This window comes from Lagopus muta, chromosome 7, assembly GCF_023343835.1.
Source record: "Lagopus muta isolate bLagMut1 chromosome 7, bLagMut1 primary, whole genome shotgun sequence".
In the NCBI taxonomy this organism is placed as follows: Eukaryota; Metazoa; Chordata; class Aves; order Galliformes; family Phasianidae; genus Lagopus; species Lagopus muta.
Genome location: NC_064439.1, coordinates 9,291,198 through 9,318,078, shown reverse-complemented (window position 1 = coordinate 9,318,078; position 26,881 = coordinate 9,291,198). Strand labels below are relative to the sequence as shown.

General features: G+C 35.4%; 1 protein-coding gene across 6 annotated transcripts in view; it reads left to right on the top strand.

The window, feature by feature from the left end:
- Positions 1–26,881, top strand: part of PTPRN2 (protein tyrosine phosphatase receptor type N2) — a 617,090-nt gene that overhangs the window by 273,886 nt on the left and 316,323 nt on the right. For all 6 annotated transcript variants that reach the window (XM_048951018.1, XM_048951017.1, XM_048951019.1 and 3 more), the window contains exon 11: positions 722–801. In XM_048951018.1, coding sequence (XP_048806975.1) covers positions 722–801 — 80 coding nt within the window. The remainder of the gene's footprint in view (positions 1–721; positions 802–26,881) is intronic.

Here is a 26,881-nt window from a genome sequence, read left to right as displayed (position 1 = left end):
AAATACAAAATGATTTTTTCTTTGAAACCTTGAATACCTTTCTCTTCATTTAGCTAACTAGTACCTTGCTCTGCAAATGCGCAATAGATTCTAAAACCATAAAGATCCATCAGGATACACCCAAAATGGTCACCACAGTTTCATCATTTCATAAGTTATTCAGATAGATGGTAACCTCTGTTGTTAAAAGATAGTAATTAGTGCCATCTTTCTTGTCAAAGTCAGCCACTGGATTAGCTGTCTTTGTCCAAAATCTTTTCCCCAAGTATGTTCTTACAGAACATGTTTAACGTATATATTCTGAGTTTTTTTAATCATTCCTCTGATTTAGAGTCATGACAAGAGAGCTAAACTTGTGTTAATTTGGAACTTTATGTAATCTTTTTAGATGCTGAATTCCAGTGGAGTTCTGTGTTGGTTTTGGGTGAATAATAATTTCATTGCCTTCATTTTTCCATTTTTGTAATAAAAATAGTTGTTTACAGGACTATTTGAAGTTTAGTTAATATCTCTGAAATTCTTTCAGACAGACATAAGACCCATGCATAAAAAAAGAAAAACCACAAGAGGTATAAGAATGTATGCAAATGTAGCTAATGAAGCAAAAGGAACAGGGCTAAATGGTGTCTTAATGGTTTCTCCTTAAAAACCTATTTTGAAAAAGAATATTATGCCGTGTATCTTGATTATGAGTCTTACATTTTTTAATAATCTTTTCTAGCATGCTGGGACCAGCTGTGACCTTCAGAGTGCACTCAAACCTCCAAAACATTTCAACTGCGGATGTTGCCAAAGCAGCAGGTAAGAATCCTTATCCTCCATTGCAAAACTGCGGCCTCACAGTTTAGAGGGCTGTAGGCAGAAAGACACATGGAGACTACACTTCTCCCTGGAAGGCTGGCATTAAGAAGGGAAACAATTGAGGGGTGAGGGGCTCATATGGGAAGTGTAACAACTCTGAATTAATTAAAAATGCCCCAAAACTCAATATTTATAGGGAAAAGGGATTAAACAGAGACAAATAAGCATGGCTTAGCATGGTGAAAAATGATCAGTGTTGTCTTGATCTCAGAAAAAATGTTGGTTTTTTTTTTTTTTTTTTGAATGAGAATTTATTACTGTTGTGTTTCTGATATCTTCAGAAGAAGAAAAAAAAGGTATTGTGTCTTAGCCTTAACTGACAGATCAAAAGAAGATATAAATATATATATCTTTGTTGATGCAGTGTTTATACAATTTTCCTGACCCATTAATCCTGAGTAAATACTGAATATCTGGAACTAAACTGCATCTGAATAAATACCACTGTTCTAAGGACTGCTCTTGGCTTCTAATCAACTTGGCTGTCAACTATATTATGGAGGAGTTGTTGACTGAAAGAAATCATTTATGTAAAATAACTCAATTGATAACTGATTTGTTTCCAAATTACCTAATTGATAGCTTTTAAAAATGATAAACAAGTTGCAATATTGCTTACAAATAGAAACAAAAAGAAGTTCATTTAGAAAACCACTGGGAGCCCAAAACTGTCCATTAACAACCTCTACTTCCCTATGGATGAATTGAGCCAGGACTCTGTAGGATCAAGAATCTATTTTCAAAGTGTCTATAAGAGAATAACCACAAGCATCAGTACAAATTAGGGGATGATCTGCTGGAGAGGAGCTCTGCAGAGAATGACCTGGGTGGACAAGCAGTGTGCCCTTGTGGTCAAGAAAGCCAATGGTATCCTGGGGTGCATTAAAAAGAGCATGGCCAGCTGGTAGAGGAAGGTGATCCACCCTCTATATTACGCCCTGGTGAGCTCACATTTAGACTACTGTGTCAAGTTCTGGGCTCTCCAGATCAAAAAGGCCGGAGATCTCCTAGAAGCCCACCGAAGGGCAACAAAGATGAAAAAGGGTCTGGAGGAACTTCCGTATGAGTAACCTGGATCTGTTCAGCCTGGGGAGAAGAAGACTGAAAGGGGATCAGATAAATTTTTATAAACATCTAAAGAGAGATGGCAGGCAAATGGATTAGGCCAGGCTCTTCTTCATGGTGCCTAGCAATAGGGAGAAATTGCCTAAAACTTGAACACAGGAGTTTCCATACAAAAGAAGAACTTCTTTTCAGTAAGAGTGATGGAGCACTGGTCCAGGTTGCCCCAGAGAAGTTGTGGAGTCTCCTTCCTTGGGGATATTCAAGATATATTAGAATACATTAAAATGCAGTTATAAATGTTATAAATAGTTTATTTCGGGAAAACCGAGGAAGTATCATTAGTTTTTTCTTCCCACTGGGATCAAAGTAGTTTTTTTCACCTTCTTTACCTTAAAGATTTCTGACAAGTTCGGGGGTCATGGAGGCAAGAGGCAGTACTACAGACTCACCAGCTCATTTTAATCATTTAAATTGTATTTTACCTACTATAATATTTATATTCCATGCGTTTCCTAACTTCAGTTTGTTTAGTGCATTAAAATTTTCAGGTTTTGATTGCTGCAGAAGAACATTCGTAGGAGTCTTACATCAACTCCTGTCAGTATGTCACCAAGTATAACCGTATTTTTTTATAACTAAACCTGTATTTGCCTTTTAGCAAAATAATAATAATAAAAATGATAACAAAAATAAATTATATATATGTCCAGGAGTCAAACATTCTAAATTAAAAAGTATCTCCTCCTTTTCTAACTAATAAATAAAGATGCAGTAGTCTGACAGTGTGCTTGTAAATCAGATCACTTATTTTAAGCAAACTTTTTTTCACTTGCAAATCTTTAAAGCCAAAATCAAATTTAGAAGTTAGAGCAACAGCAGTATGTACTTACATAAGATTTTTTTCAGGCTTTGGCTGTAATTAGAAATTTTAGAAGTTGACAATTTAATGAATAAAGTGATTTAAAAATAGAATTTAACAAAGGAAAGTAATGTGGAGTAAATCAGTGAATATTGCCAGGGGAGGCCCAGGTAAATATGTTACTCCATCTTGTTTACAGAAAATGAGTAGACGTAACTGACAGAAGAATTTCACTGTCCATCCTTAGATTGAGACTAAACAAATTTAGAAACTGAGGTACTCAGATGCCACAGTAATTATGGGAATGTAAATTATCCAGTTTTGCAGAAAGGAATCTATTTCTGCAGCTTTTGTAGTAACTTCTTATTTCATTACTATCCATAGCAACATGCTCTGTGCAGCACTGAGCTCTTACTATTTGTGTAGAATATATTTTTGTAATCAAAATGGATAAATTACATCCTTTATTTTCATTGTTTAAAAACAGAGAACTATGTTAAAGTTTTCCATTCTCCCCTGTGGAGTTTCACAAGTATACAGGCTAGAGAAGGCGTGGGACTCACAGCAACTTTGAAAACAGATGGATGATGTAGAATATCTACTGAAATTCAAGGATAGGAAATTATAGTGATAAAAGTGGTTTACTGTATTTTCCTGGTCTTTGAGATCCATTCTTCTTCATATGCAGAAGACCCACACTTAGGAGAGAAAAGCTTTCCAAAGTCCATGTTCTTGCTGGTTAGATATTTTATCTGGAATCTCACAGTCCCTATTCTTCGTAAATGTTTTTACTGTTTTGCACTTTTTAGAGCTACACAATTCTATGGGAAATCTAAAAGGAGAATAATTTAAACTTCTGTATATTTTACTCTCGCAGGCTATGCAAAATACAATTAACAGTACCTTTGTTTTTTCACTACAGAGCTGAACTGCCAATGTGCTATCAGTTTTGCACAGTTTGATGCTCATAATATAGAACAAATCTTGCATAGTATAACTGTCCTATGACCTCTTTCTGGTTAATAAGCCAGACTCAATGGTGCATCGCAACATTTTGATGAAATAAACTTTCTCTAGACATAGAAGACCTGTTCTAGGAGTAATTGCATTTGGCACATGACATCATTTAGACAAATGAGTATGGATTTCATTTCTCTTCAGTTTAAAGGTTAGAAGAAATCTCGTAAAGAATAACTAGCAGGAAGATAATTCTATTTATGTAAAATTGCCATATAGTCACTACAGTAATGAGCAGTGAATTCAGATGTGTACAGTTTAATAGGTAACCCGAATAACAGAGATAAATGCAAAGACGTTTAAAGTAACAGTGATAATTAGAAAAGAGGAAACTTCTGAAGTTTCCAAATACAGAATTTTAGCATAGGATGACTATGAAAAAGTGAAAAAGGGATGGAGGACAGAAAAACCCTGCACACAGTCATTTTCTTATGTGTGACTGTAGCCTTTGTCAAGTAAGAATCATGCTTCTGCTTTGTTTGGTGTTGCATGAAGAGGCAACATCTGAGATGTTAAAAAAATTGTTGAAGAGCAAAGTGATGTATGCATAGCATTGGCATATTTGGGAGGGGGAACTGTAAGTACAGTGAAAGGCAATGTATAAGCAGATATTGAGGAATTAGCAGGTCTGGTGTACAGATTTTTGGATCTAAGATACTTTGTGATATGCACTGTTAAAACAAGTCACAATTTTTCACTTTTTTATAAAAAAGAGGGATTATGAAAATAGAATATCTAGAATTCATTTACTGGGCTGTTGATTTATGTTTCTTTAGATTGCTGTTGTCTTAAAGGTAAAACCAGGATTTTCAAAAATTGCATGATTTGAGAGCAACCATTAATCTTGACTTAAGGAGTGAGTTGCTGAATGATACAACCTTCTTGTCTAAAAAGTATTTATCTGCTACCTTTCTAATTCTGCAAAAAATTGGAGCATTAATACACAGGGATGGTGAGAGCAAAAACACTGTATCATTTTTACTATATAACAAGTCAATTTGAATAAAGATCCTGTCTGCAAAGTATTAGAATGAATAATTGCAGGTAGATAGAAGTCCTTAACATTTTAAACGCCTGCAGACGACTGCATTTATAAAAAACTATGGATTTTGAGATTCAGCATCTACAAATTTTGGTCATTGTCCCAACTGTTGAGAAACATCCCTGGCAACAAATATTGTAAAGAATTTTTGATATTGAAGATCATTATTTTTGCTAATGTTATCGGCTCTAAACAACCAAAATAGGATCATTAGCTTTTAGCATTAAACAATACTTTTGATATGAAAACAGTATTTCAAAGCTCTTAGAGTTAACTTACCTCATCTAGTGATTTAAGCTAATGCCGTCTCATTGATTTAGCGTGATCCAAAATGTCATAGTTTTAATCTTAATCAGGATGACTAAATGACCTGTCATGTTAGTGACCCTGGACTTGATTGTTGAAGGTACTTATGCCTCATTCTACTCCAATTTGTATCAATTTGTATAATTTCCTTATAAATTCAGTCATAGAAAGATTTATTACAAATATATTTGTAAAGAATTAACTGTGGAAGTACAAATGATTGGTTTGTACCAAAGATGCACTCATTTTTAGCTGTTTGCAGCAGTTGGTAGTTTTAGCCTTTAGCGTAATTGAAACATACATTTCAACTTTCTAGCAAATTTGATGTAAGTCTAAAATATTACAAATTATTTTATATGAATATTCTCTTGTTTTCATTCTAGTCATGAAATATAGTTTTCTTTCTATTGGCTGGGGGAAGTGGTATTTTACAGCATAATATAATAAATTTCACAGTCTGAAATTTAGCAAAGTAGAGAAGATAATTTACCTAATATCACAGAATCAATTGATTAGGTTCTGGTATGCTACTTAAATTGATTGTCTTTTAATCCCAGAAATGCTCCTGGGAGTCAGTTTTTTCTCTAGCCAATAAGTACTGACCATACCAGCATTGCTGATAAAAACACAATAGCTTTATATTATTGTGCATCATTAGAAAAAAATGTTTTCTATGAGGCATTCAGAGAGAACTATATTTTCATATAATATAACTTTGTATCTTCACGTAATAAATCTATGTATAAAGACATACATAAAGAATGCATAAATGTAGAGAAAGGAGATAGAAATAGGAACAGCAGGACAATGAGGAGTAAATCTTCAACAATAAGATTCATAATTCAGCTGTAATAAAATGAGTGGAGGAAGATGAAAGCCTGAGGTTGAATTTTTCCCTCTCTCTGGATTTTTGTAGATCATGTAATTAGATATCTTTCTGTCTGAGATGATAAGAGAGAGTGTGTCTATGAATAATTTGAAGTTCATCTTTGAAGTGAACTGACAGTTTCAGTGTCAGAAACTTTGGACTACGTAGCCAGGAGGCTGTGAGGTCCAGCTGATTTCATTTGCTGCTGCCCTGGTTTAAGGTGAATTACAATTCTTTGGTCTTTAATGCGAAAAGTAAAGTTTTGACAGCTCTTTTTTATTGCTAGCTCTCTTAAGTCTGTTGAATCAAAACCTGATTTCTTCTGCTCAAACCTCCTTAGTTCACATTGTCTTTTTTCACCTCTTAGCCTCTCTGTAGTGGATCAATTCCCGTTTACCTACTGTATCATCAAATCTATCTGAAGTATTTTCCTCAAATTCTTCCAGTGTTGAATATAGAATGTCATTATATTTTTGAAGTATATTCAGAATCTCCTCTGTTATCAAATACCTGATATGGTGATAATTTCCTTGCCACATCGTTCTTCTAATGAAAAATGTTACAACTATGACAGCCAATATCCTCTTTATCCTGGAATGAGTTTTAGCAGTTTTAACAGGTACTATGATTTGTGCCTCAGTCCTAAACAAGAGAAAACATCTTTAATTATCACAGAATTGTAAAATCACAGAATCATAAAATGGCTTGCATTGGAAGAGACCTTAAAATCATCTAGTTCCAACCCCTAGCCATGGATAGAGTTGCCCAGTGGCTTCCTTCTAACAGTGATGGTCGTTACTGTAATTAGAGTAGGTGTTTTTTTTCTTTTGAAATACACTTCTCATCTAAGAATAGTTGAGAAGTATCTTAATTCAAAAAGAAATCTTTTTACTTTGAAACTAGATTCTTTAAGTCCACTTTTGGTTGTAACAGAGACCTTCATTATGTTCACTGTGCAAAGTGCTATCATTCCAGCATGACACTTCACAAAGCTTCTTAGCTGCTGGGAACTCTGGAGCTAGATAAGTGTCTTACAGACTGGGGAGAAAAAACCAAGAGCCAAGTAGTGTTATGTAGCCTTTGTTCTTCAGTTATAGTAGTGGTAATTCCCCTCATCGTATTCTGTTCCCTCTTACTAAAGACTCTCTCATAAAAGATTATCAAGTTAGTAATGGACGAAGATGAAAACAAGCATGCTGTTGATGTAGTACATATATTGATACTTAGAATCTGATAGTTGATGCCTGAACTAAACAGGTCTATCAAAGGTACATAGGTAAGCAGAACTGATGCTTAGAAGAACATGTAGCTGCAAAGACTGATTTACAGCTACTCATGTTTCCACTGGTTGCTTTCTCTACAACCTGTAGTCAGGCCTATGAAGGTAGGTAAAAAATTAGCTCTCTGTAGTTCTAATTTATATCAGTTTAAAGGTTAATAATGATTGTAAGCTGACTTTTTTAAACAGCCCTCTTTAAATAATGTATAATATAAGTTAATGCATTGTGGAATAGAATTCATCTAGCTCAGTTACAGTTGCATAGAAGTTAGGCATTTACTTAAACCATTTTTATAGGATGTCTCTACGTTTAAGGAAAAAAATGGATTGATGTATAGATGTTGGTGATAGTCATATCAGCAGATAATAAAAAAATCCAGGGATATTTATTGTAGAATTTAGTGCAGGAAACTTGCAGGATCTTCCTGCAGTCCCTCCTTGGTAACATACTCAAAAATATTTTTCTGTTTCTAGATCTCATAATCTTCCAGTGCAAACCATCTTTTCACCAGCCTAACTTTCCTTCATTCTCAGTGTCCAAGGGTAACCTTCTGAAAGCTCTTTAAGAATTCAAAATTAATTTATTATTAAGCAAATTTACAAAGGTTTTGAGTTTGGTAAATATTGCTTTGTGTAATATTTTTAAATAATCAAATTCCTGCAGTCAGCTTGTAACAGAGGATGAATCAGTCACAATGTATTTATTTTCACAGATATGGTAAACAAACATGTAATTTTTAAAAGGACTGTTCTCAGCTGGTATAAATAAAGAAACAAATACTGTGGAGACCCTAGTACTGAGAATGGGTCATTGGAATAATATGGTTGATTTTTGTCCTTTTATTTTTTTCTGTATAGCAGCAATTCTGTCTGGTCAAAGTGTGAACATGGTAGCAAAATGTCTTGACCCGAGAACATTTGAGAACTAAGTTACATTATGATTCATAGAATAGCAAGCAAAATTCTCCAAGCCCAAACCAACCAGTTTAATGTCATATTTCATCATATTATTTGGCAAAATTGCTGCTATTTTATTTAACGCTTCTATGATAAGCTACACACTCCCCAGGAAAATAGAAATATATATGTAATACGGCATAGTCAATAATAATGCTTGCAATTCCAGACATCTTTTAACATTATAGTACTTCAATAGAGTGCTACATATTCGTGTGCAGTACACTTAAGAAACTATATTTGTTACCAGCAGATCATAAGTATATTTAAAGACATTATTTAGAAATGATACACTAAGAAGAAATCTGGTAAGGAAAGCTATGTAGCTAGCTAATCTAAAGCTAGCTAGCTTTTATATAAAGAATAGGTAGGCAGATATCTTTTTCATAAATAAGTACCTTTTTAGGTAATTATAAATAGGGGAGTTAAATTCAGGTCAGGTAGTATTTTAGCCTAACTTTAACCTGAAAAAAAAGAGCAGTCAGAAGATTTTGCAGCCATTAGACAGGTTGATTATAACTTTTCAAAATGCAGAACAAGATAAACTTAATCATTTTAAATTGTACATGCATATAAACAGTAGGCATCAAATCGAACAGAGGACAGTCATACCAGATACTTTAGTGGGAAAGTTTTCTTTATCTGATGTAACTAAATATCCTATTTTTAGTTGGTGAAATTGGATGATTAGCAATCTTGTGATTATAAGTGATGGCTTTCCTATCAGCCAAATGTTAAAAAAAAAAAAAAAAAAAAAAAAAGGTAGAGCAGTATTACAGGGTTCTTTGAAAAATAACTGTTATTTAAAGCACAAGAAAAGAACACAATACGTGCAGAATCATCTAAAAATCAAGCACTCGTCCCTTTTTGTTGGAGAAAGGTAATAATGTGGAAAAGCACTTCTCCAGAAGCACTGCGCTTTGGTAGCAAAGGGCAGGGTTGGCTGACCCAAAGCTGGTAGCAATATGTTCTTATGGTAGAGCACAATTTATTTTGGGATAACATCTTAGGAAGGAGGCACAAACATGACCTGGGATGAAAGGGGAGGTGCAGGATTTTTGCCTGACTGCTTAGTTTGGAGGCCCAGCAGAGTCTCACGTTATCTGCCTTGAAAACAGCCCCTTGCATGATTTTCTGCTACTGATAACTTGTATGGGAATGTACCTGAGAGAGGAAATAATGACAGTGGGACAAGAATTATTTGAGAGCTTTTGGAGAGTTTGTGAAGAGAAGTTTGCTGCATTTGTACTCACAAGGGCACAGTGATCAGCAGATTTCAGTCCTGTGCTTCAATAGTGCCTTCTTTTGGAGCAGTCTTTCTCCTGTGGATTGAAGTGTACTTCAGCAGCTGCTGCTGCCACCTGATATGCATGGCCCATGGAGTTGTTAGGCAATACTGTGACTTCAAGGCAGCTGATTGCATGTCCATGAGGTGTGTGTTTTCTGGCATGTAAGATAAGAGAGAATCACATTTATATTTTCAATCTCGTTTTTTATTTGGAGGAAATGTTTCTTTCTTTTTTTTTTTTTTTCATTTGTTATTTATTATGGTGAAAATTATGTGCAGGAATAATGACCATTTTAATAATTTGAAAACAATTAAATCTTTCTAGTATTATCCAGTCTTCAGGAAAACATGATATTTCTCTTTGTTCTTTCAAAAATATATTCTATAAATTTAAATGTTCCAGATTACGAGAGGTTGTATGGCTTTTTGGTGGCTAAAGTCAAAAGACATGCTAGATTTAATCTAGCTACAAATTCTCATTAAGTGCATGTAAATTCTCTTTGCCTCTGTTTTCTTGTTTATAAGTCTATAATATGGGGGGGAAAAAAAAGCTGTAACATAATGATTTTCTAAAACATAGTTCAGAGGATAAACAGTATGGTCTTCTATTACTGAATAATTTTAATTTATTCCCATGCCGCTGCTTTTCTGCCTTTTTGTTGTTTTTTTTTTTTCCTGGTCGCATCACTCTAACAAAATCGGGGTGACAGCAATCATAAAATCATTTTGGTAGAATGATCTATCGAGTGGCTTATTTAGTTCATTCTCCAGAATGGTGATGGGGTTGGTTGGCCGGAGATCATATAGATGATATTTGATAAGCTATTAAAAATAAGAAAGAAAGGAAGGAATTGAAAAGGAGAGAGAAAAAGGAAAAAGGAAGGAAGATGAGAAACAAACGTGCAAGCCAAAATCCAGAAGATGCTTCTTGGCAAAGTTTTATAGACATCTTAGATCAGTAACAGGAAAAGGTAGGTAGCTACACCCCATTACTCCTTCCTAAACAGCCAGGTAATTACTTTTGGCATTTTGACAAGTGTTTGCTGGAGTGAAGGTCAAAGCTGTCAGCAGAGAAGATCTATGCTAATCTGCTCAGCTGGGGAAGACTCAGGTAGATAATGTTTTGTAATTAGAAGTTGTGGAAACCAGTTTTCACTGTATTTTGGTTCTGAGTAGAAGTGAACTAATAATACAAAGTAATTTCATTTATCATAATTTACCAAATTGGCTAAAAGTGCACCTAGGCGTAAGCATACCATGTGAAATTGGAGAAAAAGGAAAAAACTGGTATTGTGGTATAAATGTAACATATTTTTATATGCATATATACATATGTCTGGCACTGTATGGATGCATATGAAGGTGTGTGTACATTATATGTGTGTCTTTGTAATTAGGCATACAAACGGAGATGCATAATGCTAATATTTTTAGTCTGAATTTAAAAAATATTGTTCATCTAAGGAAAATCAAAGAAAACCAAAAGAAAAAATGTATCTGTTGAACTAGACTGGGCTGTAGAATTTTGCAGTAAATTTCACATGGAAAAATTCAGTGTACGTAAAAAAACCTCCTATTTTTTCTTACCAGATGTATCAATTTCACTTAATTGAGCAATACTTTATGAATGAATTCCTGTATTGTATTTTAAACTAAGAAAGCACTTTGGTGTTTAAACTACACTTAAAAAAAGTGTTCATATTAAAATAATTATGAAAATAATTACTGTCTTTAAAAAGTATGTAGGCTGCTCTGAAAGTAATGCCTCGTATTTATTACCATGGAGACTGCAATGGATACAGAGAGTGCAACAACACTATTTCATAGAGCAAATTCTCAGCAACAAAACACTACTTTTCAACACAGTCATCACCTGTAGCTGTCCATTTTCACCAGCGATGAACAAGAGCCTGCGTACTGCACCTCTAAAAATCTGCACCAGTGGAGTCATCCACTGTTTCACTGTGGTGAACCATGCTATGGTGGTGTCAATGCTGGGAAAGGGTTGCCTATACGGTCCGTATTTCATCAGCATGAGCAGATCGAATTCAAAAGGCATCAGGACTCTACGGTGGATTTAGCATTTGACATTATGGGCCAGCAACTCTCATATATTTTTTGTCAAGTGCTGACTACTTTTTCATGTCTTCGTACTCCTATTGTGATCAGGCTGAGGTAATACTGACTTTTCTCTTCTTACTGTGCTATTTGTGCAGCAGTGTCTGTGTATAATGGCAGAAAGAGATAAACAGGGAGCTTTTCATGGAGGTACAAAGTGTTCAACAATCCTCCCAAGCCCCAGCTATGACCCTAAGCCTTCATTGATTATACATATACTTAACTGTTCATCTCCTCTAAGTTTGCTTCTTAATGTAAAGTAGTTTATATATGAGAGCCTTTCATGAAATTTTTGCCAAATGTAAAGCAAAAAAATGCAAAACTTCAAAAAGTAATGACTTTCAGCAGACTAATATGCATCATTGGAATGCAGGCCAGAATTTGATGACTTAATCCTCAGTCTAAACCTAGGAAGATAAGGGCACAGTATTTCAGTGGTTGCAGTTGGAGCTGGGCAGGAACCTCACAGTAGTAGCTGTTAATAGGGGCCATTTTTTTGCTGTTGTTTTCAGCCTTAATCAGCTCTGCCAGACAAACTGTTGAACTGTCAGCAGCAAAGATGAGTCACAGGGGTGCAATGCTGTAATACTTTTTCACGTTATATGCAATTCAGAGCATACAGCTAAACAGCAAAAAAAAATAAAAAAATTAAAGATTTAGATCTAGGTCTAAAGAAACAATGGACCCATCTGGAACATAGACATTAACTGAGAAAATAGGGGGTGCTAATTTCTTCTGGATTTTATGGTAAACTTTGTAAAGGAGGCAAATCTTTGCAGGACCTCCCAAAAGTAATCGACTAGGAAGACCAGAAAATGCTCTTTTCTTTCTTTCTTTCTTTCTTTTTTTTTTCCCCCTCTATTCCCTCTATCCTTCATTCTCTGAGCCGATTTTGCGTATTTTATGACTCTTTATGATGTTTCAATCTCTGGCATTTTTCCTCTTCAGGGGAATCATCATGTATTCATTCTCTTCTTTCACTGCCATTTAATAACTTGAGGGTATATTCTCTACCCATGTGCAGCCATATAGTTGTGAAACTCACATTAACATTAATGGGGAACGTGCAGCTAAAATCAGCCACACTGAGTGTAGTTACTACTCTTGGCTGCAAAACAGATTGACATGTTCAAACAAGAGTTATTTCCACTTAACAACTGAGAATTCAACCAAGTTATAGCATTGTTTTCTGTTAAATTAAAAGTATTTTAATATTATTTTTAATGCATTTCAAATTAAGAAACCTTCTTACTGTGAAACCACTTATGTTAGGGCATAATGCTTACAAAGTTAGGTGACATTTTAAGCTAGTAAACTTTTATTATCGTCATAGCTCCCAGTACTCTACTTTTTATAAACATTAAGAAAATGCAGTAAGAATTATTATTTGGTCGCAAGTTAATGCTTTGTTAAGGTACCTGGTAAAGATCAGTTGACCCTCTTGATTTATGTGATTTAAACATGGATGAATTCTAATGATTTAATGGTATTCTATGTCCCCTGTGATTCTGCTTTTCCTTTTTGGTCCCTTTTCTCATATTCTTTCCGTCATTCATTTTCCCTGGCAACAGAGCTCTCATAGTATAACTAAAAATCTGAAATCAGCAGAGTGGATGAAAAAAGAACTGAAAGCTGAGTGATGTGAGAAGCTTCGAATATCAGAGGTACAGATAACTGTTTCCAAAAGTGACAGTATGGATGAGGAAGCTGATCCTTTTTTCTTTTTATTGAACTAGTGATGAAGCATTTAGCATATTTATATATATTTTTTTAACATACTGCTCTAGTTTCTCTGGTACTATGCCAGAGTGAATAAATGCATCCATCTTTCATGTTATATTGGTTTCTTGGTGCATTGCTTGTAGGTAAAGACTCTCAGAGAACTTAAGAACTCCAATTTTGTCTTTTAGATATGTCACACTTCAAACAATCATATTTATGTGTAGGGACTTATGTATCAAAATGAATTATAAATTACCCTTAAGAGTTTTAAACAAAATTAGTGGAGTACTGCCATACAGTTAAATAAATCTTTACTTCAGACAGAAGGCAGTAGGAATCTGAGGCTCCTCATACGAAAAGATGCTTAAATCTCGGATTTCTTCGTGAAGAAAAAAGCGTAAATGAAAGGTATGAAGACAGAATGGTTAGTAACACAGCACACAGCCCATGGCTTGCTTTCACTTTCATTTCCAAATTTTGGTGCTCTTAGGAATAGCTTCTGTTTGGCTCTTAGTGCATACCTGGTAATGGCTATAAGTTTTTCACAGAATGTATTGCTATGGTTGCTGAATATCCTGAACCTCCCTAGTTCCTCTTCTGTATAAACATAAGAAATTCACACATGTTCATCAAATGTTTTTTAGTCATTAGTGTCACAAGATGGAAAATTGAGTTTGTGGTAGATGCTTATGGAGATGTGCAAACTTCTGTTGTTGGCCAAGCCTTACCCATAGGCAGGCAGTTATGTGGGAGAGGTTCTCTGTGTTGATACTCAGACATATTAAAATTAGATAATGCAGTCTTTCAACATCTCATTTAAAAGGTAATACTTGTAAAGGAAAATAATAGTGAAACAACTTGGGTCTGAATTTCCCTAGTGTTTTTCTTACTAACACTGCTGGAGATAAAACATGGCTACAGCAACCAGTATAGTAATTGATGTAGAAATCAACGCTAACAAAACATCACTGTCTGCATTTTTAAATGCAGTATGTCCTTTTCTGTATGATTCTCAACTTTTTTTTATGCCTGAACATCAATGAGAAAACAATACAAGGAATTTTGTGAGATTTCTATTCTCCACTTCTGTAAAAATATTAAATGAAAAAAAAAAAAACCCACACCAATCCACAACAAAACACGGGTATTGTATCTGGTACAAATGCAAAAAAGTTTCCTTTAACTCTAGAAGAACATGGAGTTGTTGGAGTGGGTGGAGAAAAGAGCTACAAGGATGACCAGAGGGCTCAAACACCTCTGGTATGGGGGCAGGCTGAGAGAGATATTCAGCCTGGAGAATCGAAGGCTCTGGGGTTGCCTTACAGTTGCCTTCAAGGACTTGAAGGAGGTCTACAGAAAAACTGAGGAATGAATGTGTTAAACACAGAGGTAGAACATGCCTGCTTAAAATACCTGACACTTCATATGAATAAATGTTTAAATTTCCAAGATTCTATATACTTACGGAGCTGACAGTTATCTTTTATTTAGGAAGATTTCTAGGATGATTACGTGGATAAAAATTCACATTAGTAATTTAGATTTCTCATAATTTTGAAAGGAGTATTCCAAGATTTAGATATGACATTTATTGTCACTGTTAATTAAATTCCTGTATCAGCATTTTAGTGTATAGGAATGAAACAGTTTCTCTGCAATTGACATGTCATAAACTAATCAAAGTTTTCATAAATAGTTAATCTTTTACCTAATCCTGAAATATTTCTATTAAAAGCATTGCAAGTAAAAACATGACATTCTAATTTTCTTTTTTATTAATGTTATTATTTTAGTTTATGAACATTTTTTTCTGATTTCCATTTTTATTTTTTTAGGGCATAACTTCCCACATTTTTAATACAAGACATTTCTTTTTATCTGTAATTAAATCCATAACTTGTTATTCTCAGAAGGTTATTATGGATTGTGACTTGACTGTTAGAAAAAACTAATGACTTAAAGAGGCTCCTAATATCAATTTGGTGTGAGGATTTAATTTATTATTCATTAATTTTGTATTCATTGTAATAGCAGTAATCATCATGAACTCATTGGATAGGTATGAAAATGTCATGCACATTATATTTCCATAGGAATTCAGGTTGTTAGTCATCTCCAGGAAAACATAAAATGCCATTCATGCATTAATGCTGTCACTTGTTTCTTTATAATTCCATGCCTGTATTTTACATAAAACTCTTAATATGTATAAGCTGTACTGGAGTTTTGAAATTTCAATATATGTATAAACTCTCTTGTCTTTCCTTAAAATAACAAAAACTGTGTTGTTTAAAATCAAGATACATTGTATGGTGTCATAAGAGGCATGAAGCTAATTTCACATTTTATTTTAAAGAAAAGCTTTCAAATATTGTGGGTTTACGGTGATAAAACGTGTCAGTTTTTGCATTCACACAGTTCTGCTTTGATGGAAGTGTTCAGTTTAGCAATTCTAAATTTATTTCAACACTAATTCATGTCTTCATCAGAAGATAAGTAATTTCCCATTTAAAATGCTTTTTAATGAAACGGTTCTTTGCTTGTCTATAACGATGTTTGCATTTTGTATTTAAAAGTTTCCATTATGGAATTGCAATTGCAATTTTTTTTTTTCCCCATAAAACTCAGATTCTCAATTGCCCTATATTTCTGAGACTAACATCTTTTGGCTGGTAAACAATTCGGCTCATGTTAGAAATGAGTTAACTGTATGCTTTAGAAAAACAAGTATTTAGAGCCATGTCAACTAATTACAGTAGCTGCCTTGCAGTTCTGTGTTGAATTGGAGTTGTCCTTCTATGCACAGACCCAATCAGTCATGGTCAGTATTTTGTTAGCTAGCTCAATTCTTTGTAATAAAATTTAAGCTTAACAGTGGATTTCATCTTCTCTAACTCACATGTCTGTGTTTTAGATACTTTCAGTGTAAGCTAGTCAACCTCAGCTCCTTTCACAATCAGTTGAATGTAATAAGTGCTTCCAGAGGGTAATTCATTTCATCCCATGAGAGCTGTCTGTTTCATCCATATCTTTTATAACTCATGTATCTCATACATGTCTATCACACTTATGATTGGTGTCTAAGATAGGTCGAGTGTATCATTCCCTCGAGGATCCTGTTATTCCTCACTAACTACAACAGGTGTCTTGCTTAAATTTAAGGCCAAGCAAGATGTCATAGTGAAAGCAAATCCCTTGGATCTTCCTCAAGCACCTTTAGAGCGCATTTTGGAATTAATGTGGACTGAGAAAGCTTTTGTCGAGGCATAGACAGCATTTTTTGGAGAAAGACATTTCAGCCTTCTCTTAAAAAGAGAAGATGGGATGCAGTTTGTTAAAGAGTACAATCTGGTAGCATTTTGGGCACTGAGTAAAAATCCCATGTGGATGGCAAATGCTGCTTTAGAAAAATGCTCATTTCTTGTGGCTTTGTCACCTCTGCCAGTTTGATGCTTGATGTCTGAGCTTCTTAGTTCATCCCAAAGAGACTGTGCCGCTGTACCTAGTCAACAGAAAAGTGAAGGAGAGGGGGAAAGGCTAACAATTTGTTGATTATGGCTTTTTTAAGTTATGCCTCCTTCACTTGTTCTTCTGTCTGATGCATGAGATAAGGCTGAGGATGACTGCGAGGCACTGAAACTGTTCTTGAATGTCTACGTAGTCGTGCTTGTGATGTCAAATTTCTTAATGTATGAAAGGTCTTGTTCTAAGCCTGCTTGAATCTTAAGACATTTCTAGCCCTTTGGAGTTGAGCTTTGACTCTTTCCTTTCAGCTAGGATGTTAGTGAATAGGCAATGAAGTTTATAATTGCAAATTCTCTAGAAGACATTGACCTTCTAAGCCACTTCCACTGGGACATGTTTGGTATTTTAATTTTTTATTTATTTATTTATGGCAGTATATACTTTTAATTAAGGAAATGTGGTATTCTTCCAATCTTTTACAAATTAAAGAAAGTAGTCCGAGGGTAGAAATAACTAAAATAAGTATGTAACAGAAGATGAAGGTGGTTAGGTGGGTCACAGTGTTCACATGAATATACCTGCTTTTGTTACATTAGTACAGATTGCTTAGTTAGGATGGCTTTTTAATTCTGAGAATCCTGGATGTTCAAAAGGAGATTGAAGTCATTTTGTAATGGTTTATTCTACTTCAGTGCACATCTAGCTTCTTCTAAGAGCAAACTCCATCCACTTAAAAATAATTAAGTAATACACGTTCTTCCTTTCAAATTCTAAGGAAAAACATAAAAACAAAGAAAAAAACAAAAACCAAGCAAACAACAGAAGTAAAAACTAAAACATCTTTGCAGTAATGCCTGTTACAGTTCCAGTGCTTCTGTAGCAGACATTGGCTCTGACCACTCAAAGAGGGCTATTGTTTTTGGCAAGAATTGGTGGTATGTGATGAAAGTTGTCACTGAATTGCACATCAGTGCATAAGAACAACAGACTTTATTGAAATATGTTTTCTGGTAAGTTGCAATTGATATTGAAATTATTCTTTTTTAAGACTAGCTTGTTTCTAATACAAACACTCAGTTCTTTTTACTTTCCTCACACTTATTCATGTCTACAGCAGCATTGCTGTGGCCTGGAGAATGTCTGAATGTTCTTTCAGAGTCCATTGATTTTATAAAGTCTTATAATATAGATAACTTTGCACATGTATAACTAAATGTCTGTATCACTTGCTGAAAAAAAGAGCAAAACATCCTTATTCCCTTGAAAATAATTAATTAATGTCTTCCTTATGAAGACACGTCCCTGATGGTGTTCACCTGCTAGAGGATTACCAAAATGTTTTACCCTTGCATTGTTTTTTTTGCTGAAACCATTACCTCACTGCAGTTTGAACAAAAAAATATTGCAGGAGGGATGAAAATGATGTTCTACTTCAGGAAGAATGTTTCAGCATACGTGATTCTATTAGCCATTAAACTAACACTGTTTTTCTTCCCAAGTATGTAGTGTCTTCTCCCTCTTATTTGTGCCACTTTCTAATCAAATAAGCTACTGTGTTGTTAAACAACCTTTTTATTATTCTAACAGTAATTCCAAGTTTTGTTGGGTTATGAATAAATACGTCAAGAAATTCATTTTGTGCATATTATCTTAGCAGCTTTAAATGTCATTGCTCTTAAAAACTAAGAAAAAAAAAGCCATATGCTCCTAAAACACAGATGTGGCTTTTTTGTCACTTCTACTCACTGTGAGTTTTGATATTTCAGTATTTTCTTATGATTTCTCTTAGCTTTAATCAGGAGAATATTGCATTCACTGTTGGTTGAATTTTGATTGTATTGTTTCTGGAAGTCACCATCTGAAAAATTTATGCATTGTCTGAGAACTTTGTGATACAAATCATGTCACTGATTGTTCAATTAAAAAAATACAGCGTTATTAACACATTGAAGATGTATTTCTCTAATGAGGCTTTTCTTGAGGACTTTCTTTTACTTACATTAAGCTATGTCTTCATTGAAGATAAAGCAGAAATAATGTATTTTTAAGCCACAAGCTATGTAATTTCACTCTGCTTTGAAGACAAATCCCCTGTAGAAAGTCATACATATATGCTTCTTTTCACATGGCATACATACATACTGTTTTAGTCAGTATAATAGCAGATTTTTCTCTTAAAATAAAGAAAATAAAGAAAAATCTCTTTATTGTGAAGTAATATATAGATTCATAGAATCCCTAGAGTTGGAAGAGACCATTAAAGATCTTCTAGTCTGGCTCCCCTGCAATGAACAGGGACATCCACAGCAAGATTAGGCTGCCCAGGGCCTGAGCCACCCTTGTCTTGAAAGTCTTCAGGGATGGGGGATCCATATATGCGATAACTGATGGCACAGTTTAAGGAGAAGATAAAACACCATCTTTCTTTGAAACAACTTGTGTGGGATAAATTATTTTCTTAGTTTTCCATGTGGGTGATTACATTTTCTCTGGTTTATAATGTGTGTGAATGGTCTTTGAAGCACAGTTTGGCTTATCAGTAGATGAAGGAAATGTTTAGGTGTAGCATTTCTTGTTTGCTTGATATAAACTGAAGAACTAGTAGTAATCAAAGTAACTGCCTACTAAAATGGTAATATTTTCCTGTCTTTAAATTTCTCTCCTCTTTCCATGGGTTTGATCCTGAAGTACCATTTGGGAGTAAGGATGGGGAAAGGACTGTTTTGAATAATATTTGGCTTCCACAGATACCCACTTAGATGTGGATATTTATTTATATATAGGTGCCCATAAGTGACCTATATGTGTAAGCGTTCAGGATTGTGATAGTGTGATTCATTTCCAACATGGAAATGGCTATAGCTATCCAGGATACCTTCCTGGTACTTCACTTGTAGGAGATCTACATCTTTCTGGAGGCCAGGCGCATTAACCAACAGCACTTGAAAGGAGACTAGACATTTAAATAACAAAGTTTTACTCCAGTTTTCTCTTCAATTTGCAGTCCGTAAAGCAGAGAGCTATTAAGATGGATGAGAATTTGTGCCTGATTCAGAGGGATCTGAATAGCCCTCCTAACTGTTAGCTTTGGTCTTTACTATCTACGTTAGGAGCTTAGGCAACCAACTGGTATGTAGGCATCGCTATTTTGACACTTAGGTTTAGATGTCTTAATTTGAGAGCCAAGTTCCATTCATAGCTTCCACTGAATTTAGTGCACTAGAGGTTTTAGTGCTTCTCCGTATTAAGTACCAAAGAATTGGCAGTGTTTTTTAAGTGTTTGGGATTTGCTTAAATTTTCTGCAGAAGCTACGTGAGGCACTCTTCAGATTGAAAGTTAGTCTGAAGCAAAAGTTGGAAAAAAGTAATCTTTTTTTATGAAAATAATAATTTTTCTGATGCTTTCTATGAATAATTAAAACATTGGAGGTTGCTTTGTGTTACTAGAGGTAGGTGTTCATGAAGGGATACACAGCCTTTGCAGGATTTAAGAGAGTTAAAAATTTTCCTAAACATGATTCCTTTTCTCTTTTTTCCAATCATAATTCATGGTCCTTTTATCAAGAGAGTTTTACATCAGTATTATAACATCATCATCCCTTTTATTTATAGCAATTAGATGATAAATTTCTGTTTTCATTTACTTTTAGAACATTCACAACTCTTATTTATATAGACTGAAAGCTGTGATTTAGATTTGAAGTTTTTAAAAATATTTTCTTCACATTTGAGAGAAAAGTTAATCTACGTTTAATTCTGCCAATAGTAAATCTGGCAAAGAAACATTTTGCTGATTTTAGATACTGGACACTGCAGGAATCTGTTCTAATTTTTTGTTGTATTAAATGAAGTAATGGAACCTGTATAGGGAATTAAAAACAATCACTGATACATATCAATTATTTTAGATGAAATGAAACCATGGCTTTTCATAGTGCCGATAACAAGACATCATTTCATCGTCCCTATATTTCTATTATTTCAGTATTTCAATATGCTTTGTTTTGTTTTTTTTTGAAATGTCCCTCAGTCAAATCTCCTAATTCATTCCTTTCTATGTAGTACATCTTTCTATTCTAGTATTACAGAAAATTGAGGCATCGAAATGATAATAAGGATGTAGTATTAGATTTTCTCACCCTTAGGACACAAAACATTGCTTTGCAGAAAATAAGAGGGCTGCTCTTAAACACATGCCTCCTATTTTATTATGGCCCATGACATCAGAGGCAGATGGTGATGCTATGGCTGTAGAGGTTGAATGTTCCCACCAGTATTCTGCTACATTTTGTTGCCGACATTTTGCTGCAACAGATGGCAGCAGAGGGGCAGTCTGGCAAAATGACATCTGACATGGAAGTGCATGTGAAACAAAGATCTGGAATCAAATTCCAGCATGCAGAAAAAGTTTCACTCAGTAACTTTCATCAATGCTTGCTGAATGATTATTGAAGCCAAGCAGTGAGTGTGAGCACAGTGAGGCTGTGGGTGGTGTGTTTCAGCGGTGGTTACAGCAACATGAAAGACAACTCACATTCTGGAAGGCCATGCACAGCTGTCACACCTCAAGATGAAAAGCATTTCAGTCTGCTCATCCATGCAAATTGGCGGATTATAACAAGGGAACTATGTATAGAACTGAATATTGACTTCAGCATGTTGGAAATTATGGTAGCCACGTTGGAATTTTGTTCAAGGTGGTCCCAAAAATGTTTGCAGAAGAACAGAAGGAACACGGTATGCAAGTATATCAGGATTTATTAAACAAATATGAAGCTGAAGGTGACAATTTCTGATTATATCAGGCGACTCAAAATAGTAGTCCATGGATTGGTGACATGTGAATTCCCCATCGAAAAAAAGTTCAAGGAACAGCTCTCAGTAAGTAATCTGTACTGTATTTTGGGACAGGAAAGGGGTAAACCTTCTGCATTTTCTGGAACCTGGTCAAACCATCAACTCTGACCATTATGTTGCGATGCTAAGCTGAAAGCTTAAGCTTTCAGAGTCAGGCCAGAGAAGAAGACAGTGTTTCTTACAACAGGAAAACACCAGGCCCCATTACAAGTTAGGAGACCATGAAGCACATTGCCAATCTTGACTAGGACTGTCCTACCATAGCTACTGTATAGTCTGGATTTGGTGACTTCTGCCTTCCATCTATTCACGGCTGATGAAAAACTGCTTGTATGGGCAACATATTCCTAGCAATGACACCATCACAGCAGCTGTAAAACAGTAGGTTACCTCTGCTGATGCAAATTTTTGTGAGCATGGTATGCAGGCTGTTATTCACCGATACGAAAAACACGTCATTAATGGTGGTGACTGTTGAAAAAGAGTGTTTTGTAGCTGAGGATTTGCTCTATCAAATAGTGTTATTGTGTTGTTGTGCTCTTTGTACTAGTTATAGTTTCCAAATAAATAAGAGGCATTACTTTCAGAGCAACCTCCATATATCCATTCATATAACACATTATCCATGTGTTTTTTTCCTTCCTATTCCTCTTGTGGTTCATGTGATATCAGAAGATGACAGGTCAAATAATTCCATGTTCATTTACACATGTGATGTTATTAAAGTCAAGGATATGAGGTGATCTTTTGTCTTCCTCATGTGCCCATTGATAGCTCAGCCAGTTTTCAGCTGAAATCATTAAAAAGACTTATTACTTCACATGGAATGGCATGTAGCTCTTGAATGTATCTAGTCACATACAGGGATTTTTGTCTTGTGAGCTACAGTCCCTCGCTGTTTTCCTTATACGTACATTCCTTCTTGTCTGTACTAAAAAATATAATGTAAATATGTATAATTGGTCTTCCTTCTGTACACGAAAGCTCAGTCTCATCTCAGAAGTACACTTGTTCAGGCTGTAGGTACAGATTCACTGTATTCCTCAACCTCAGAGACTTTGAATCCATATCCTTGATCATTGTGCTAGGATGTATTGGGAGGAGATTCTCAGCTTTTCCTCTCAAAGCTGTCACAACTAGCAGAGAATAATGGAATGTTCACTGGCCTGGGGTACATGAGAGCAAAAAGAAACATTGTACTGTAGCCTAATATGTGACTACGCCCCAGGAGTTTCATTACTTCTTTCCATGTCCTTTCTTCAGTGCATGTTTAGCATAAAGTAGTGAACTATTTATTGGAGAAAGGACCGAAAGTAAGTTCTTCCTTTTGCTGCTTAAGAACTGTAGCTATAACATCCATTTTGTGAATACAGTGGGGTTTTTTTGACTGACCCAATAGTTTTTTTCCAGTTTAGGGAGGATTAGTTTGTTCTGTCTGACAACAGTGTATTTTCTTCTACTGTTCCTTAATGTGTGCTAGCATGACTGTGTATTCAGCAGTTTTGGTGTGAACCACATCATCCATGCTTCATAGGAGGTGCACTTTGCTTGTTTGTTTTTCAGTTGCCAAGAAGGTCAAAAAGTAATGAATAAATGTCAAAAAATATCACTTATGAGAAGTGGATGCTATGCATAATAAACATTAGCACATGTTTAACAAAAAATTTCCTCCAGTAGAAGTCATTCCCATATTAATTTAATCCTGCTGTCTAAGATAATACAATCTCTTTGAAACAGTCTCGAATCTTAGTGCATAGGGACCTTTTCTGGATCAGAGGCCAAATTTCCATTACCTGATGAGCTAATCTGACGTGACAGCCTCATATGCAGATGGGGAATCTCTTGTCAATACTTTTCTTTAGAGACAAAGAGAGACAAATGTCTATATTCATTCTCTCACTTCATGCATGAGTAACATTACCTTTCTGTCTCCCTTTCACTCTATCTTTATTCAGGTAGTCATTGAGAATTTAAATTTAAGCTTTTGTGCTTTTGAGTTAGCTTTTGCATGCAAAGCTGTTTACAGAAGGCTGGCATCCTTGTCTGTTTGTTTAAGTACAGTATGTATTTTGACATGTAAATTTACGTGAGGCATATTTAATCAGTCACAATGATATGCTAATTGGATTCCTGTATGAACTGCATAAAAACAGCAGTTGAAAAAAATGCAAAGGGAACTTATTACCAGCTGAGACACTTTCTAATCAGTATTATGCATCATGAAAATGCACAAAGATAAAAGTGATGGATTTTCAAGACTTTTGTAACCAATAAAGAAATAGAAATGGAAGAAAGAAAAGCAAGTCTTTCTACAAAGGAAAAGCCTGAAAGTTATAAAACAGCAAATGAAATCCATTGCCAAAAATCTCTGAAATGCTTCTTCAGATCTTGGATGTTGTGCACTGCCATCATTTGTGTTATGATAAGGTTATAGGTTGATTTTGTCTCCAAAAGAGCAATGACATTTAGACTTCAGTCCCTCTGCCCTGCGGATTTTCTTAAGAATTTTAAACATATTTTTTAAAATATATAGTTTTTATAGGGAAAGCTCAAACTTACTCAGCAGCAACTGATGCACTCTAAAGTGAAAGCAAACATGCCAACTGAAGGTCCCTACTGTATACGTGTAAATATAAACTTACAACATGCTCCCCTTCCTTTTCTGATAATTTACCACTGATATCTGAATTTCCCTGCTAAAGGTAATTTTGAAGTTGATACATTTTGTCCATTTTTAAAATATACCATGGATTCTGTTGTTTGGTGAGCACTTCTGACTTCTCACTCTAATTTCTGCTCTATGGTTGGCTATACTTAGAATTTTCTGTAAATATTTGTAAATATTTTTAGCACACTAACACTCCTTGTCTGGTTCACTGCTCATTTCAGGATTCTACTTAAAATAATCTTCCATTCTAATATTTTGCTTAGATTTCAGCCATGTAAGAAAAAGACAATTACAAGCACAGGAAAGAATCATGAAATCATTTGAGGTGGAAGAGACCTTTAAAGGTCATCTAGTCCAGCTCCAGTCCTGTGAACAGAGACACCTACAGATCCATCAGGTTCTCATAGCCCTGTCCAGCCTGACTTAGAATGTTATCAAGGACGGCACATCCACGACCTCTCTGGGCAACCTGTGCCAGTGCTTTACTGCCCTTATTGTAAAAAAAAAAATAAAATGCAATCTGAATCTCTCCTCTTTTAGTTTGAAACTATTTCCCCTTGTCCTGTCACCACAGACCCTGCTGAAGAGTCTGTCCCCTTCTTTCTTACAGTCCCTTTAGATACTGAAAGTCTGCTCTCAGGTCTCCCTGGAGCCTTCTCCAGGCTGAACAGCCCCAACTCTCTCAGACAGACAATGGGTTGTCCATGTTATGGGTTTGCCATTGAAGGGAGAGGGGAAACCAGTGAAAACTTGTGCTTATGCAAGAGTAGATATATTCATGTGTATGTTGTAATTGTTCATTGTGAAATTATAGCTTTCCTGTTGTTGTCTGCATTCTTTATCCATGAAAAAAAAAAAAAGCTAGATTTGAAATGTAAATGGGGAAGAATCCAGTTTAAGTAGTTTAGATGAAATATTTTAAAAGGTGTCTCATTAAGGTGACATGTATTTCTCTGTAAATGTCATTGTTTCACATACAGTAGCTCAGTTCAGTATTTTGTTTCTGGTGGAGGCCAGGTGATGTGAAGGGACAGTAAGTGTGTGATAGTCTCCTCACAATCTTCCACATATTAAACTCAGTCAGTTTGAAACACACCTTTAATTTAGCCAGTGCTATTTTTGTGACCTTAGTAAAGTTCCTTTGATTATTCTTTAAATGGGAGAGGTAGCAGAAGGCCTAAGGCAAAGTTTTCTCAGCTTTGATAAAATTTACAAAAAGTTGTGTAAGTGTACCATGTGAGATGCTGAAAAACACATTTTTTGTTGCAGAGCTTCTGTTTATCCAGCAATAATTGATTTTTATTTCATATTTCTCAATGTCCGTGAACAGCAATAGTAAACAGTTAAATTTCTTTGCTTAAAGTAGGATGTATTCTGTTTCTGTGTATCAGCCTTCTTAAAAGGCAGGAAATTACAGACTTCTGCATGCCACAGGGTGGGGAAAGACTTATAATTTAATCATAGATTATGAGGATTCTGGATCTTGAATATAGACACATACAAAAATGTGTGTGCGGTTTTTCCCTTAAAAGGAGAAGATGCTTGTAGCAGAAATGCTAAGTCATGGCTTGAACCAGTGATTGAGCACCTGGTGGAAGGGTAGGGCCATTCCAGGGGCGCTCAGGTGCAAACAGCAGTACACCTGAGTGACTGGAAGGAGTAAATCCTGGCTCCACGTCTCCCCAGACCTCATTCGAGGGTTGGCAGTGGAGGCAAAGGTATTTCATTAGGAATCCCTGTACACCTGGGGCATTCTAAAGGTAAGCAGCATCTTTTCTTTATTTTTGTGTTTATGGCTGTTGTGTTTCAGCAAGTCATTAGTTACTGTAGTTTAGGACCTTGCTGTTCTGCTATTGTTGCTGTGCTTTCCATTGCATTACAATACTTAAGGGATGGAAAACTGCAAGTTGTGTGTGCAGGTATTGAAGTTGTATTTTACACTTTGGATCTTACTGAGGTTTTTACAGAGCAGTAGTAGCAAAATAATTAATCTGGCTGCTATGAGGGTTACTCTGAAATCTGTGCCTCCTACTTTATTATGTTGGCCCATGATGTCAGAGGTGAATGTTGGTGGTATGGCAGTAGATGTTGAACCTTCCCACCAATATTCCATTACAATTGTTGTTGTCTGACAGATGATAGTAAAGGGGCAAAATGATATCACAGAACTATAGCGGCTGGAGGGAACCTCTAGGGATCATTGAATCCAGCACCCTTGCAAAGCAGGCTCCCTGCATCAGGCTGCATAGGTAGGCATCCAGACATGTCTTGAATATCTTCAGAAAAGGAGGCTCCACAACCTCCCTGGGCAGCCTGTTCCAGTGCTCCATATCTGACATGAAAGTACGTATGAAGCAAAGATGTGTCATTGAATTCCTCCACATAGAAAAAAATTGCACCCATGGGCATTCATCTGCTTGATGAATGCTTATGGAGATCAAACAGTGGATGTGAATACAGTAAGGTGTTAGGTGGTGCATTTTAGCAGAGGCAGCATCAATGATGGATC